This window comes from Megascapheus bottae, chromosome 14, assembly GCF_031878675.1.
Source record: "Megascapheus bottae isolate mThoBot1 chromosome 14, mThoBot2.hap1, whole genome shotgun sequence".
NCBI lineage: Eukaryota > Metazoa > Chordata > Mammalia > Rodentia > Geomyidae > Megascapheus > Megascapheus bottae.
Genome location: NC_143522.1, coordinates 25,357,604 through 25,374,226, shown reverse-complemented (window position 1 = coordinate 25,374,226; position 16,623 = coordinate 25,357,604). Strand labels below are relative to the sequence as shown.

Below are 16,623 nucleotides of genomic sequence, written 5' to 3'. Positions count from 1 at the left end.
GGCAGATTCACACCTCCCGTCCACTCTGGACTCAGCACATCTGACATATATGACACACCAGACATAGACAACACAGCTGACATCCATGGCACACCTGACAGGGCTCAGCACATGTGTCTGCATATGGTCTGGTCACCCTCACCATCACAGGGGCAGCAACTCACACCTGCTCCTGTGACCTGAGTGAATCTCTGCCTGCTGCCCCACTTCTGGCTTCCCTCGCCCTGTCTCAGCATAGCTGAGTCCACAGCTGTGAGCGACTGGACTACAAATTAGTTGGGGACAGAAGTGATCTTTTTTTTCATACCTCACAGAAGTAGTTCCACACAAGAGAAATAATGAAAGAATTGCCTTTTTTGGGGGGGCGAGGGGGCGCTCTTTTAGCTATTTGAAGAGCTGAGTACTTGTATTAGCTCTTTGCTCATGTAACACTCATTATTTCTCATCACTAGATAAAAGCATTTGTCCATGCCCACATCTCCCTTATTAGTTCCAAATGTATGTGACTTCATGAAAACTGTTTCTTTTTTTTCGGGGGGAGGGCAGGGGTTTCTTGTTTTCATTGTTTTGTTTTGGTCAGTTGTGGGGCTTGAACTCTGGGCCTGGGCGCTGTCCTGAGCTCTTCAGCTCAAGGCTAGCGCTCTACCACTTGAGCCACAGCGCCACTTTGGTTTTCTGGTGGTTAAGTGGAAATAAGAGTCTCATGGACTTTCATGCTCGGGCTGGCTTTGACCCGTGATCCTCAGATCTCAGCCTCCTGAATAGCTAGGATTACAGGCGTGAGCTACCAGTGCCCAGCTATGCAAAGTTTTGTAAACATTGCATACCTTACCTGGACAAGCAGAAGGAGATTTGTATCTGGCAAAGGTGACTTGAGTTTTAGGGCCTGTAGAAGTTCTAGAACAACACTACGAGATAAGTAGAATTTATCCCGCTCCTAAATAAAAACAAAACAGAACAGGTACAAATTTTTAAAACTCAGAGTAGATTATGGCAAAGAAGCTTCTGAAAATTCACAGGCCAACAATTAGAAACAGTATTTTAAAATATAGTAAACAGCCCTGATAAAGTAAAATTAAAACTAAAAAGAATGAGACATTTGTATAGGTTTAATGAGTTTACTGAAGCAATCAAAGAGGTTTCTGTTTGTTTCTGACTTACCACAGTTACTTTAATATGCATACCAGCCATCGATGTGTATCAAGATAACTGTGGCCTTGAGCTATGACAAGTCTTGACTCTGAGACATAGCCATTGAAAAAAAGGTCACCTGGGAGGTATCCTTCCTTTGTAGCCCAGCCAAAAGTGTTTGAATCTTCCTAGATCCATGTTACCTCCCAATATGGCAGCTCAGCCCCTCAGCACATCTTTCAGACTCATAAACATTCCCAGAGTAAATCTGGCATTCAGTGGGAGGCTTCACGAGTCTATACTACTAAGCTCTCCTAGATTCTGTATTAATGCTTCTCTATCTGGTTAGCATTTTGTTGCTTTTAAGAAGTTTAACAGAACATACTGCTTACTTTTTATTTCGCTTTTAAAATGATAATAGAAAAGATAATTTCAAATTATTTCTCCCACCAATGTCAGAAGAGAAAATCTAGGATTTTTATTGGTATTATTATAAATTTACAAATGGTTTTGAAGAGATAAGCTGTCTTTGTTATTTATACCATGTCCTCAGCCTTGAAATGAGATCTGTCTCCATTTATTTAGTGTTCTTGAATGTTACTCAATAAAAATTTTCAAGTTATCTCCATAACATTCCTACAAATTTTTGTTATTTAGTTTTTGTTGCAAGGCTTTGTAGCTGAATTTAAAATAAATGATTTCAGGGTATTTATCTAGCATCCTCGTTGAAGTCTCTTTTATGTTCTAAAAATGTATCTAAAGATTTTTTTTGGGCCTTGAACTCAGGGCCTGAACACTGTCCTTGGACTTTCTCAAGGCTAGAGCTTTACCACTTGAGCCACAGTACCACTTCCAGCTCTTTTCTATGTATGTGGCACTGAGGAATTGAACCTGAGTCTTCGTGCATGCTACACAAGCACTCTACCACTAGGCCAAACTCCCGGCCCATTTTTGGTTTATTTCTAAACACATCTTCTATGAAAAATGACACTTGTATTTTTCCTTCCTTATCCTTATACCTTAGCTTCCTGCCTTGCTGAACTCAGTAGGGCTTCAGCACCAGAATGGTCAGAAGCAGTGACATGATTTGACATTTCATCGTTAAATACAATGCTTGCTGGAGGTTTCTAGTATATATCTTTTGTCAAGGAAGTTCTCAAGTTTCATAAGAGTTCATGATAACTAAATCTCAAATTAACAAAGAATGCTTTTCTGTGTATCTGCTGAAATAACAACCATAGTTTTTTTCTATTTTAATCTGGTAAACTAATAGATTTTATAATGTTTATATTTCAAGAAAATCCCAATTGGGTCATGAGATTCTATTTTTAATGCATTGATTTGCTATTAACTATTTATATTTCTCCTTATCATATGAGAAAGCAAAAATACTATGGAATGAAATTTCCTATAAATAATAATTTTGTGTGGGTGAAATGAGGAGTAGGAGATAATAGCAGGAAGTGAATGACCTCTAAATTTATGATAAAAGTATGACATATGAAGGAGTATAAGAGTATTCAAAACCATAAATATCTTTAATTCACAAAGGAACTAAGAAATTGTCTTAATCAATACCTATAATAGCCAGCAGGTAAAATACAAACTCATTGTGATTCTTCATCCAAAAGATGTAAAATAAAGTTAATTAAGAATAAAATAAACCAAGTGCTGGATGGTCATACCTAGCTACTTGGAAAAGTAGAACAGAAAAGCTTGTGAGATCCAGTTTGAAAAATAACCAGCACACATGGCTTGAGGCATGGCTCAAGTGGTAGAGCACAAGCCTACCAAGTGTGAGGTCCTAAATTCAAGCCTCAGTACTGCCCCCAAAAGAGAGAAATAGCTGGGCAGCAGTGGTTCACATCTGTAACTGTAGCTACAGAGGAGGCTGAAATCTGAGAATGGCAGTCTGAAGCACGCCTGGGCAGAAAAGAGTCCGTGAGGCTCATCTCTAATAAATGACCCAAAACACCAACTACAACAAAGCCAAAAGTGGAATTATATCTCAAGTAATGAAGCATTAGCCTTGATCAAGAAAAACCCAGGGACAGCACCCAGGCTCTGAGTGCAAGCCCAAGGATGAGAGAGAGAGAAAGAGAGAGAGAGAGAGAGAGAGAGAGAGAGAGAGAGAGAGAGAGAGAGAGAGAGAGAGAGAGAGAGAGAGAGAGAGGGAGGGAGGGAGGGAGGGAGGGAGGGAGGGAGGGAGGGAGGGAGGGAGGGAGGGAGGGAGGGAGAGAGAGAGAGAGAGAGAGAGAGAGAGAGAGAGAGAGAGAGAGAGAGAGAGAGACAAACAGACAGACAGACACACGCAGAGAGAGAAAAAGACACACAGAGAGAGACAGAGAGAAACAGATAAAGAGGAAGAGAGGGAGAGAGATGAGAGGAGAAAGACAGAGAGGGGGGAGAGAGGGAAGGAGAGGGAAAGACAGACACACACACAGAGACAAAGAGACAAAGGGAAAGAGAGAAAGAAGAGAGAGGAGGGAAAAACAAGAAAGGAGAGAGGGACATTTGTAATAATTAGTACACACCTAGGACTCTCCTAGCTGAGGATTACAATAGCGCAAAACGTAGATAAGGAAGGCCATATAGGATGAGGCTAAATGAAAGGCTCTCCAGGATATGGAAACAAGAGCTTTATCTTGTGTGATTTTTGTTCCTAATGTACTATGTTATTTCTCTTCTCTTTTGTTGCCCTTTGATTAAACTCATATTGTTACAGTATCTGACTTTGTTACCTGGCGTATTGGATATACATTTATTTATTTATTTGAAATAGATAAGGGAAGGGAGGAAAACAAGATGATTGGGAGGTGGTGGGGGAGGGAAATGGGGATAAAAAATGAGAAGGGGTATCAATGTGTGAGAAGTATTGCACCTACTATTTGGCGAATATAAGTGTAACCCTTCTACACATTATAATAAAAAAAAGGAGAGAGGGAGAGAAAGAATGACTTCTAAAAATAAAACATCTTTATTGTATTTAATTCTATGCTGTACAGATTTACTTTTTAAGGGAAGAAGACAGAAATTATTTTTAAAGAAGGATATGAAAGAAAAAACGCTGCTTTTTTAACAGAAAATACGAGTAACAAGCAACTTATAATTAGAAAAGCCAAAGAGAAGATGATCATAGAATACTTAATGTGGAAAATGGACACAAATTGATAAGAAAAAAGCATGGGTGTTTTAAATAGAAGAAAAAGCTTGTTATAAAATTAACTTTTATGGGAAAAAATAAAGGGTTCATATAGGTAGGTAATATGAATAAAGAGCGTTCTGAATGCTAAAGAGAGAACAAGGGAAACCGAGACTCCATTGAAAATATGTTTGAAAAATCTGAAACTGGAAGGGGAGACTTGTGGTTCCAATTTTCTCTGCCTCCTGGTTCATTATTATTATTATTATTATTATTATTATTATTATTATTATGACAGCATTTAGCAGTCCCCAGAGCGCAGCTCTGCCCACTGGGCAAGAGTACTTTTCCACTTTCTTGGTTGTGGGGAACAAGGCACTATACATAATTTAACTGAAGAAGCACGATTAAGGCAAGACAACAAAAAATGAGATTATTTCAGTGGAGGAAACAGACAAAGGAGAACCAAGGTGTTTTTCATAGGTTTTGTTTGTTTGTTTGTTTTTACCAATGACAAGCAAAGATAGTTTGCTCATAACCATGGGAGAGTGAACTTGAAAGTGACCTTCATTAAGTCATGTCATTCTAAAATATCTCTTTTCTGGGGCCAAGAGTTTGGCCTTAGTGGTAGAGTGCTTGCCCAGCATGCACAAAGACCCGGTTCGATTCCTTGGTACCACATACATAGAAAAAGCCAGAAGTAGTGCTGGAGCTTGAAAAAGGTCAAGAACAGTGCTCAGGCCCTGAGTTCAAGCCCCAGGACTGGCAAAAAAAAAAAAAATCACAAAACATCTCTGTTCTTCAAAATCACATGACCTCAGTTCTCCAAATCTCTATGTTTTAGATGTAGTATGTATATGGATGCATGTACCTTTGTCTAAAGTGTTTTTATCCAGTGATATGCTACAGTCCTTGGAGAAATGACACATTTTTAACTATATTAAAGCAATTAAGCCACTAGTAATTTGACAGTAATTAGAGTGTGTCTGCTGGCTTCCAGCTTCATAAGAATATACACAGACCTTACCTTTGTGAAAGCTCGGTAACATAAGCCACACAGCTCCACCAGGTAGGCCAGAGTAAAGACAGCATTCTGAATTACAAAGCTAAGAAGCTTTGAAAATGGCTCCAACAAACTCTAGAATGAGATTAAAGTCAAGAAAATAAGTTCCTGATTCTTACATTTAAAAAAGTATTCCTTATTGCATTTTAATGACACTATTTTTTATTTGCCAAGTGGCTACTGTAGTAACTCTGTTGGTCCAATAAAAACAAAGCCTTCCAGCAGGGTGCAGTGGCTCACACCTGTGATCCTAGCTACTCAGGAGACTGAGATCTGAGGATCAAGGTTCAAAGCTAACCCTGGGCACTAAAGGACCTGAGACTCTTATCTCCAATTAACCTCTACAAATGGGAAATGGGGCTTGGCTCAAGGGTAGGACGGTAGCCTTGAGCTGAAGAGCTCAGGGACAGTGCCCAGGCCAAGTTCAAGTCCCATGACCCCAAAAAGTAAAAATAAAAAAAACCTTCTGTCAATGACTTGAGCATAATTTATTTCCCAAGTTTTTATTGTTATTTTATTTATTTATTTTTTTGCCAGTCCTGGGCTTGAGCTCAGGGCCTGAGCACTGTCCTTGGACTTTCTCAAGGCTAGAGCTCTACCACTTGAGCCTCAGCACCACTTCCAGCTTTTTTCTATGTATGTGGTACCAAGGAATCGAACCCGGGTCTTCATGCATGCTAGGCAAGCACTTTAACCACTAGGCCAAACTCCCGGCCCTTTATTGTTATTTTAAAGGTAATATACAGAGTGGCTAGTGACAGTTATGTAAGTCCGGTAACAGAGCACATTTCCCTCATTTTCGCCTAGTTTTTCCCTCCTATCCCCACCCGCTCTTTTAATTGTTTTTTGTTTTTTTTTTAAAGCCATTCTTCTATGTAGCATCACTTACAAGTTTACTTAACTACAACTCAGTCCTGTCTGCCCTGAGCAATCCAGATCCCAGGATTTCTTGGGCAGGGTTGTCTCACCGTCTCCCACGCTGTTTCCCAGAACAGTTAGGCATCCATGGTTCATCTAATTCAGACCCTCACTGGCCCCACTGTCCTTAAGTTATTCAGAAACGACATGGACCTACTGAGAGTCGAGCAGAGCCAGTGTTTCCATAGGCTTCATCACACTCATACTGCTTTCTTTTCTTTTCATGGGACTTGAACTCAAGGCCAGGGCACTGACCCTGAGCGATTCAGCTCAAGGCCACCGCCCTACTCCTGGACCCAAGCCCCACTTCCTACTTCTGGTTTTGGAGATAAGTCTCATGTTCTTTAGTGCCCGGGCTGGCTTTGAACTGTGATCCTCAGATCCCAGCCTTCTGAATAGCTAGGATTACAGGCATGAGCCACCGCGCCTGGCTCACACTCATATTTCTAATACCTATCCTGGGAGACAGAAATATTATAATAGGGTTAATGACACAAGAATCTAATTCAAATGCTTTAGAATTCTGCCTCTCTTTAATCTTGAGTAAGTAATTTAACCTCTCTTGGACTTCAATTTCTACTCTGTAGAAGAGAAAAGACTAAGGATTCGACCTTAGCAAGGTTGTGAGAACTGAAGAAAATATATGAAAAATACTTGGCAAAAGTACACTCTCTGTCAGTGTTGGCTGAGATCTTCATTGTTAATCTTCTAGAACTTTAGTATCGCTCCCTATTTGGGCACTGAAGCATTTAAGCAGATAAGTAACTTGCCTAAGGCCATGCAGTTATGCAATAAAACAAGTTCCGCAGCAATTTTCCCAAAGTAAAACTGCTTTGTACAGAAGGCAGAATTTTAACTGGACACTTTTACTACTCTTGGAACTTTGTAGTCCTTTCGGTATGGTTTAGAAAAGTATTGCATGCTTAATGTGCAAACTCAGGTTATATAGGAAAGTAGAAATGAGGAAACTGAAGTCATACACAAACCAAAGACCTAGTGATAACATTTTGATACATTTCCCTTCTTCATTGTATCCCTATAAACTTACATATATATAATTACATGTTTTGTTTTTAGGAATGTAATAAGAAATGTATAGTATCACTTAGTTCTTTGTAATCTATTTTTGTATATTTCTCTCCAATAAATATATTTTTGCATGCCATTTTAATTTTCTTCTTCAGAATATAGTCCCATAAAAAGAATAACTAAATATGAGGAATTTGGGGAATTCTTTTTCCCCCATGTATGCAAAAGTGAATTCATTACATGTTAGTAACACCTGAGAATGGAATTATATCTTTTACTTATTTGCATTCCCCCACAGAGACCTCTGGAGTACAGAACCTATAGAAAAAGCTTAAGGAAATTTTTTGCGATAGTACTGTTGACTTAGTATACTTTGCTCTGCATAATGTTGCCTTGAAATGCAATCAGTGAATAAACTGAGATGCAAACATGTGTCAAATTGATATAGAATGTGTCCTTACTGGTCAAAAAGAGAACCTGTATTCAAACCTGCTTTTAGATCTAGCGAATGAACATGGTGATGGGCTGTATGCTATAATAATAAAACCCAGTAAAACTTAGACTCAAAGAACTTATGCTCAAGTCTCACATCTTCTACAAACTGGCTGTATGGTCTTGGTTAAAAGATCTCATTTCTGAGCCTGTATCCTTATCTGTAAATGAGCAGACTGAGTAACATGATTTCTTTGCAAGTTTAGTAAGTTGAAGCTCTCCTAACAAACTTTAGTACCACTGTATTAGCATAGTCTATAAAGGCATCCAAGAATACAAAAGCGAATGAGACAAACTAAACACTTCAAGAAGCTCATAGACTCATTGCCAGGACTTGGGGATAATGTAAGTGGTAACAGAAAACCAGATCAAACATTATGCAAGCTGATATAAGAGTCAGTCAGTTGGTACAGACGATATGAACATTTTAGAAAAATTTAAATGCAACCTTGAAGACTGAGGACTTCATTACTCTGACAAAAGTATAAAACATTCCAAGACAGGTACGGATGGCTCACACCTTTAATCCTGGCATCTCAGGAAGCTGACATCTGAGGGTTCGAAGCCAGGCCAGCATGAAAGTCAAATGTTCATGACACTCTTATCTCCATTAATCACCAGAAAACTGGAAGTGGTGCTGTGGCTCAAGGGGCAGGGTGAGTCCTGACTTGAAGAGGACAATGCCCAGGCCCAGAGTTCAAGTCCCACCACTGACAAAAAAAAAGCATTCCAGGCAAAGAAAATGGCCTCGTGGGAGAAGGTGAGGGCAGAGCTACAGTAGATTCATATGTGTGAAGCACAGCACACGGTGTTGTGATACGGTGAGTATTCTAGGTGGTAGATGTGGATACCATAGGGCAAGGGCGAGGACTCTGAAACTGCAAAGGAGGCAGAGGAGATGGGCTGAGCAGTTGAGATTAACTTGGAAATAGGCTGGCGAGTAATTAATTTTTTACATGCCACCTTCAGAAATTTGGGCATTATCCTGAAAAAAATGTAAGCTTGTATCAAGAGGCAAACGCAATCATCATTGTACTGGAAGATTCCATAGTTGGTAGTATGGAGGATGGATTGGTGGGCACGGCAGGATATTATAAAAAACAGCATTGTGATATACATCTATGTACACACACATAAATAATATACCATGATGTAAATATACATATAACGGCCAGTTATATTTTTCTAAAACATACATACCCTTGTGGCATTGGTAGAGGGTATCTTCAAGAGGCAAATCATAATTCTCAAACTGGAATCTAAAGAACACTGAACAAATATGAAAACGTAAGAGTCAGTTCTCTTCTTAACTGACCATTTGCTTTAAATATTTCTTGTATTTATTCCAGCTAAAAAGCAAATAGAACCGCTTCTACAGAGTTCCCAAGGCAATATTCACACTGAAAGTAATCACTGCCATGTTAAAAATAATAAATAATGCTAAATTACTAAATAGGTAAATTATTAAATAGCTAAAACATCAAATGTCCTAAAATTAAATCATCTAGAAAACTGAATAGAGAATTGATAGATTTGTAGATGGATGGATGGATGGACATATAAGTGGATAGGTAGATGTTAAATGTATCTGACTCTGAAGAGGAACAATAATTTGTGAAAGACACCATCTATTTTGGAAAAAAAAACTTTAGACCATTAAAACCCATTCGTCCAAGTAAAAATCAGTTTCATCTGTCCTTCTGATATGAAAAGAAGCAAAATTTCTACTGGATAAAATCATACTGTACAGATTTATTACAGTTCTATTTTGGCAAACTTTCACATCAAAATGGACTTCATATCATGTGATTGTTATTCTTAATGTACTATGTTATTTCTCTTCTCTTTTGTTACCCTTGGTTAATCTCATATTGTTACAGTATCTGACTTTGTTACCCAGCATATTTGTTTATTTGAAATAGGAAAGGGAAGGGGGGAAAACAAGATGCTCTGTTCCTCCACTTTGTACAGCAACCTCACACTCAAAGCAGGGCACAGCAACTTACAGGCCCCTGCGTTCTTAGCCTTACAGACCTTATTAGTAGTTTCAGCCAACGTTATTACCATAGATGGCTGATCTCTACAGTAGTGTACACATGTGCAGTACTCATTTCAGAATATAGCCACTAACATGGGATGTCAGTGATACCAGTGATTACTTTTGTCCCAATTTAAATATATGTGTCTGGGAGCTGTACAAAGGGCAAAACACTTGGTGGAGCAAGCATGGTTGCTTATATATATGCCTGAAACTCATTCCTACTTTAGAAAAGAACAAGGACTCCTGTAGTTGACAACAATTTCGACTATGAGTTAGATGACTTCAGTTCTGTACCTCATGCTGCCAACACCAAGCTATTTAAGCAAGTTACACCACTTCCGTGAGTTTGAAATTCCCCATTTGGCCAATAGGTCTTAGAAAGAATGGCCTTAAATAGGTCATTCCTGGTTGTAATAGCACAGGTGCTTGTTTTTATGTTTTTAGTGGGGCCAAGTTGATAATGATCCCTGGACTTACACGTTCTCAGCTAGGTAACACGTGTGTGTGTTCTTAGAAGTAGTACAGTGGTGTGCATGGCAAGCAATCCAACAGAAATGGCATGTTGGTTTAGCAATCACATTATTCACAAGCACATAATCTCTTCCCTTTAGATAATTCTCTAAAACTAAAACTTTACATATGCCTGAGCTTTTTTTTTCATTATTGTTTTTTTTTCTTTATTCATTCTGTTCTTTCCAGTCTTTCAGGTTTTTGTTTTGTTTTGGTTTTGGTTTTTTGGTTTTGCCAGTCCTAGAGCTTGAATTCAGGACCCGAGCACTGTCCTTGGGCTTTCCTCAAGGCTAGCATTCTACTGCTTGAGCCACAGCACCACTTCCAGCTTTTCTATGCAAGTGGTATCAAGGAATCAAACCTGGGTCTCCGTGTGTGCTAGGCAAGCACTCTTTCACTAGGCCAAACTCCCTGACTGCCTGAGCCTCTTGAAGACAGAACTATCATGTATTATTATTTTTTCTTACATCCATATGAGAAAGTTTTCTAGGTAAAATGTCTTTCTAAACTTTCTTCAATACACAATTTCTGACCAAGCAAATTATTATCAGTGAGAAAAAATGCTAACTTCATATAATTCTTATTCTGTTATATTGGAGGGAACAATCTCTATATATTTTCTTCATTTGGTGCCTGACAGATTCTTTATAGGCCTTTAGGAACACCAAATCACCTAAGATTCTTGGGTTGATCTCTGGAAGCAGATGGTCAGAAAGTAATTGAAACAGAAATTGTGGGCTCTGCTTACCTTCAGAGGTAAAACACAAGGCAGCTTGGCAAAAAATGTCTGAAACTGGTTGCTGATTGTGGTCCAGAGGCTGCTAGGAGAATCCATGGGCAAAGCTTCCATGAAAGTAGCAATGTTTTCCAAACAGCGTATCATAGCACCCCCTGCTGGTAAATTCTTTTTGTTATTTAGACCCTAAAAACACAAAAGCATAGGCAATCAACTGCTGAAAATGGCATAGGAAGACATGTAGCTACTTGGTACAGATGGCTTTCAAACCACATATTCATGCTAGAATTGTGTGCTGGGCGCGTACTATCTAGGCAAATCATTGTAATAGGCGGAACACATATGGATGAGTTTAAATAAACTTTGGGTGGGTGGTGGGAACTGGTGACCTTTGACTCCACGAAAGGTGAAAAGCGAGCAAGAAAAAAAAAGAAGTATCTTCTAAGAATCTATAATCGGCCTGGTCAGGTGCTAAGAAGAGACAATGAGTCATGCTTGCTGGGAAGAACTCTCTAGGACAAGGCCTGGAAAAATAACACAGCAGCTGCTGCTATTCTCTTAGCAATCCCCGAGAGCCATCAAGCAGTTCCATGAAGACTTGAATTGGAGTCTTGTGACACCATCTAAAAGTACTGGAGATAGGGCTGGAATTCTATCACACAATACAGCATTACACTTTGAGCTGCTCCACGAATCACATGCTGAGATACTGGGAGAAGCAGTGATCCAGAAACTCAAGTCCAGCTCTCATGACACAATACATGCTGCTCTCACACGCACCCTGTATTTTGAACTCCAGAATAAGGGTGATTCTATAGGTGAGAGTTGTCAATCCTGCTGGACAGCACTTAGTTCAAGTTTCTGGACATTTCAGATGATGGTAAGCCCACCCAACATGAAATGACTGGCTTTCTCTCCCAGTTGTACTCTACGGAGTGACTCAGATGTGGCACGGGATTTGGGCTGGGGCCTAGCCTATCATTGGAACAAACCTACCTCCAAGAGCTGACTGAGGGCAGCAATGGAGCTCAGCTCATTGAAGTCCATGAGAGATGTGGCTAAGGTCCGTAAAAAAGTCCCATCTGCAAAGACAAGCATCAGATTTAGCCGTGTTTGGGTTTCTGGCTGGGCAAGCTTCCAGTGACTGCCTCTTCAGCGAGTGAATTACCTTTGATGGTGCTCTGGAACAGCTGCGGGAAGATGCCATTCGGGGCCAGCTGATGGAAGATGCAGCGCAGGAACTGCTTGGCCACCCCTGCTGCATTGCCAGGAACCATCATGCTGCAGTGAACACAGAGAGGAAAAGACACACACAGTGAGTCAGAGAGCCTGGGGCGGGTACTGGACGGAGTCCGGGCATTGACATGCTGGTTTTCTGATGTAATATCTCATTGCCATTTTCAGCAGGGAGATGAAATAATGTAGTCACACTATCTCTTAACAATTTTTTTTTTAGAAAAAGGTAATTGTGAAGTACTAGTGATCCACACCATTCCTGGCCTCCCAAAGCAGAAATGTGAATTCTAAGGCTCAGGGGAAAATGGTGTCCAAAGAGTATGACAGGACTGGAACCCTGGATGAGGACTATTAGCAAGAGCCTCCCAAGAAAGTCTGATTGCTCTAAGGAAGAATGCAGTGAGGGAAATCTTCACTTCCACTGGGAGTCGGGGGTGTTTTTAAGAATCCAAGTTGATTTTTGTAAGCAGGATAAGACTTGGGTAGATATAGTTTTCCCTTCATATTCTGTACACTTCTGCATGGCAAAGAGGGGAGCAAACAATCTTTCAATGGCCTGTTGAGTAGACCAAAGTACCCAGTTGTTAGGAGGCAATGCTATGGAAGGAGAAAAAGTCAAGGATCACAACTATATTCAAGATGAAAAGGGTATTGTCTTGTTATGTCATGTCTACCCAGAAATGCTGATGAAAACTTCTAAGCCAAACATGATTTTCAGAAAAAACTTAAAAAAATCGAGAAGGAGGGGCCTGGAGTTTGGCCTACTGGTAGAGTGCTTGCCTAGCATGCCCAAAGACCTGGTTCAGTTCCTGGAAATGGCGCTGTGGCTCAAGTGGTAGATCAGCGTTGGCTTTGAGAAAGCCCAAGGACAGAGCTCAGGCCCTGAGTTCAAGCCCTACGACTGCCAAAAAAAAAAAAAAAAACTGAGAGGGAAACCAATCCTAGAGTTTGTTTCATGAGGCCAGCATAGTCCTAAAATTAAAATCAGATAAAGAGTTTATATGAATGAATGAATGAATGAATGGAAGGAAGCAGAATGGATAGATAAATGTAATCCAGTACTTTTCATGGACACTGAATTCAACTAGAGATTAAAAGAATTATATATTGTGATCAAGTAAGGTTTATCCCAAGAATATAAGAAGTTTAATATCTAAAAGTCAATGTAGTTCCATATATGAAAGAATAAAGAGCCAAAACATTAGATTATTTCAATAGATGCAGACAGTACATTTGACAAAAGTTAACACACGTGATAAATTGGAAAAGGAAGGAATTATCAGTCTAATAAAGGGGCATCTATAAAAAAATAGTATAGCTAACATAACTAATAAGTGCAATATTAAATACAATGGGAAACAAAGCAAGAATGCCTGCTTCCACATCTCTATTTTTGTCTGGTAGTCCTAGGCACTGTTGTAAGATACTTAAAATAAATAAAAGGAGAAAACATCAAAAAAGAAGTCATAAAACGATTCTTTGCAGATAACTTTTACGTAAAATCAAATTACAAAGCAATTTCTACAATTAATGAGTGAATTTAACTATGATACAACATTAATACACAAAGATCAATTAACATTACGTCAGCAAATGGAATTTCAAACTTCCATTTATATTAGCAATTAAAAACATAAAGTTCTTGGGAATTAATTTACAGAAAATTTACGAAAAACTAAAAAATATTGCTGAAAACAAACAACAACAACAAAAAAAAAAAACAGCATGGCTAGAATCAAAGACTTGATGAAATAGAGTACATACCATGATCATGAATTGACAATTCAATATTATCTCAAAACTGATTTATACTTTCAGTATAATCTGAGCAGGTTCTTCTAAACTTTTATGGAAATTTAGTCAATAATTGTGTATGTATGCATATGTATGTACACATGTATATATGTATACACATATGTATATGTGCACATACATGTACGTATGTATATATGTATATATTTATACCAACCTTGAAAAAATTACTAAGGTTGAAATACTCATACCAACTTCATGATTTCCTGTATAGTCACTCTAATCAAGATTGTGTAGCGTGAACCTAAGGATTAACATTTAGAGAAAAGAAACAGGCTAGAAGTCCAGAAATAGGTGTACTCTTATATGATGCTTTGAGTTTAACAGACACAATAGTGTCAGCGAACACTTGAAAAAACTGTCACAAGGAGATATAAATTAATGCTATACATCCACCAGGAGGGCTAAAATTGAAATGATTGAAAACTCTGAAGTATGGGAAGGACGTGGCACACCCTGCAGTCTCTTATACTGATTGTGAAAACATAAAATGGTATGCTAATTTTATATGCAGGAAAAAACAACGTAATAATTTTGTATATAACTCTTTTTAAAAAAGGCAAGTTCTGGTAATTTCTTATAAAATTAAATATATAACTATCCCCAAAGGTATGAAACATGTGCTTAAAAAAAAATTGTATAGGGCCGGGAGTTTGGCCTAGTGGTTGAGTGCTTGCCTAGCATGCACAAAAACCCGGGTTCGGTTCCTCAGTACCACATACATAGAAAAAAGCCAGAAGTGGTGCTGTGGCTCAAGTAGTAGAGCTCTAGCCTTGAGAAAGTCTAAGGACATGCTCAGGCCCTCAACTCAAGCCCAGGACTGGCAAAAAAAAAAAAGATTATATAAGGATGTTCATATCACCTCTCTATAATTGCCCCAAACTGTAACTAAACACAATAAGAAATTGAATGTTATGTTTGTAAAAGAAACAAACTACAGCCGAGTGTGGTGGCTCTCGCCTATAATCCTAGCTACTCAGGAGCCTGAGATCTGAGGATCAAGGTTCAAAGCCAGCCTGGATACATAAGGACCTGAGACTCTTATCTCCAATTAACCTCTAGGAAGTGGGGCTTAGTTTAAGGGTAGGGTAGTAGCCTTGAGCTGAAGAGCTCAGGGACAGCACCCAGGCCGAGTTCAAGTCCCAGGGACCCCCCCCCCCACCACCACACATACACACAAAAAAACTACTTACTACAAGCTCACATGGATAAGTCTCAAAACTTTGCTGAAAATTTTCAGGCACAAAAGAACATATAGGGTAAGTTTCATTTACAAGAAGTTCTACAATAGACCAAATTCATCTGTGGTGGATGAGAATCACGCCAATGCTTGCCTCTGTGGAGGTGAAGATGGCTGGAAAGGTACTTGAGGAAGCTCTGGGAGTGAAAGTAAAATTTAATATTTTGACAAGCGTGTAAGGTTTGCAGGTATGTGCATTTGTCAAAATGAGTATGTACTTAAGATTCATGTCACTGCTTGGATATAAATTTTATAAAAGAAACAACCATAACTAATGTATAGCAATATTGACTACCAGTAATAATATTTTAAATCTGGTAAGACAGATAACAAGAATTTTTACCAAAAATAAAACAAAACAAAGGGTAACTATCTGAGATGACGAATATATTAATTAGCTCTCTTATAGCAATCATTTCACAAGAAGTATGATATATAAAAATATCACAGTGTATACCTCAAATATACACAGTGTTTGCTAAATATACCTCAATACAGCTATAAGACAGAAACAAACAGATATAAAAATTGACATTTAGGTAATGCTAATTTTGCTGAAGGATAGAGGGAAAAAACACACAAATATCTGTATTTTCCTTCTAAATAAACTCACATATAAAATGGATAGAAAGATCAACAGTGGATATGATTAAAAAAATAAATCAAATATTGAAGAATGTAAGCCTGAGATTTTATGAGTGTTCACTGGAAATTCTTTCACCTGTACAGGATGCTTTAATGCTTCTAATACTACAAAATGTTAAGGAAAAACAAAAGAAAAAAGTTTTGTTCCCAATAGAGTATAAGAAAGGAAAGCAAACATGCCTAAAATCTTAAGTTATAGATAGGCAATGCCAAAATGATATCCGGTATGTGTAGGACCTGCTATGATAATGCTGCCACACAGACTCTGTCACTCGAATCCCCACACAAAAGGGCATGTACATCTTTCTGCAGATAAGAAAACTGAGGCAAAGAGAGCACTGTGTCAAAGTCACACATGGCATCTCTTTCTGCCTTCCTTACTCTGTGTAGACAAAGTAACCTTCACATACCACACTCAGGTACAAACGCACACCTCAGGGCTTGAACCGTCCTTCAGTGGACTTCTGACAGCTGCTAGCAAGTACACCCCAAGTATTTAGTGTGTTTTATTAGACCTAGACAACCTGGTAAGCCAACCTCAGAAAGAGCTTTCTTATATCTCCGTGCTGCAGCCACACAGGCCTTTCCAACATTCCTCCTGTCTGCATGTGCTTTGCTGCCTTGAAAC

General features: G+C 38.8%; 1 protein-coding gene across 1 annotated transcript in view; it reads right to left on the bottom strand.

The window, feature by feature from the left end:
- The window catches only part of Unc79 (unc-79 subunit of NALCN channel complex), a 218,645-nt gene that overhangs the window by 26,674 nt on the left and 175,348 nt on the right, over positions 1 to 16,623 (bottom strand). The window contains exons 39-44 of the mRNA XM_090344746.1: positions 12,231 to 12,343; positions 12,059 to 12,144; positions 11,075 to 11,248; positions 8,976 to 9,044; positions 5,301 to 5,411; positions 833 to 937 (exon numbers count right to left, since the gene is read on the bottom strand). Coding sequence (XP_090200872.1) covers positions 833 to 937; positions 5,301 to 5,411; positions 8,976 to 9,044; positions 11,075 to 11,248; positions 12,059 to 12,144; positions 12,231 to 12,343 — 658 coding nt within the window. The remainder of the gene's footprint in view (positions 1 to 832; positions 938 to 5,300; positions 5,412 to 8,975; positions 9,045 to 11,074; positions 11,249 to 12,058; positions 12,145 to 12,230; positions 12,344 to 16,623) is intronic.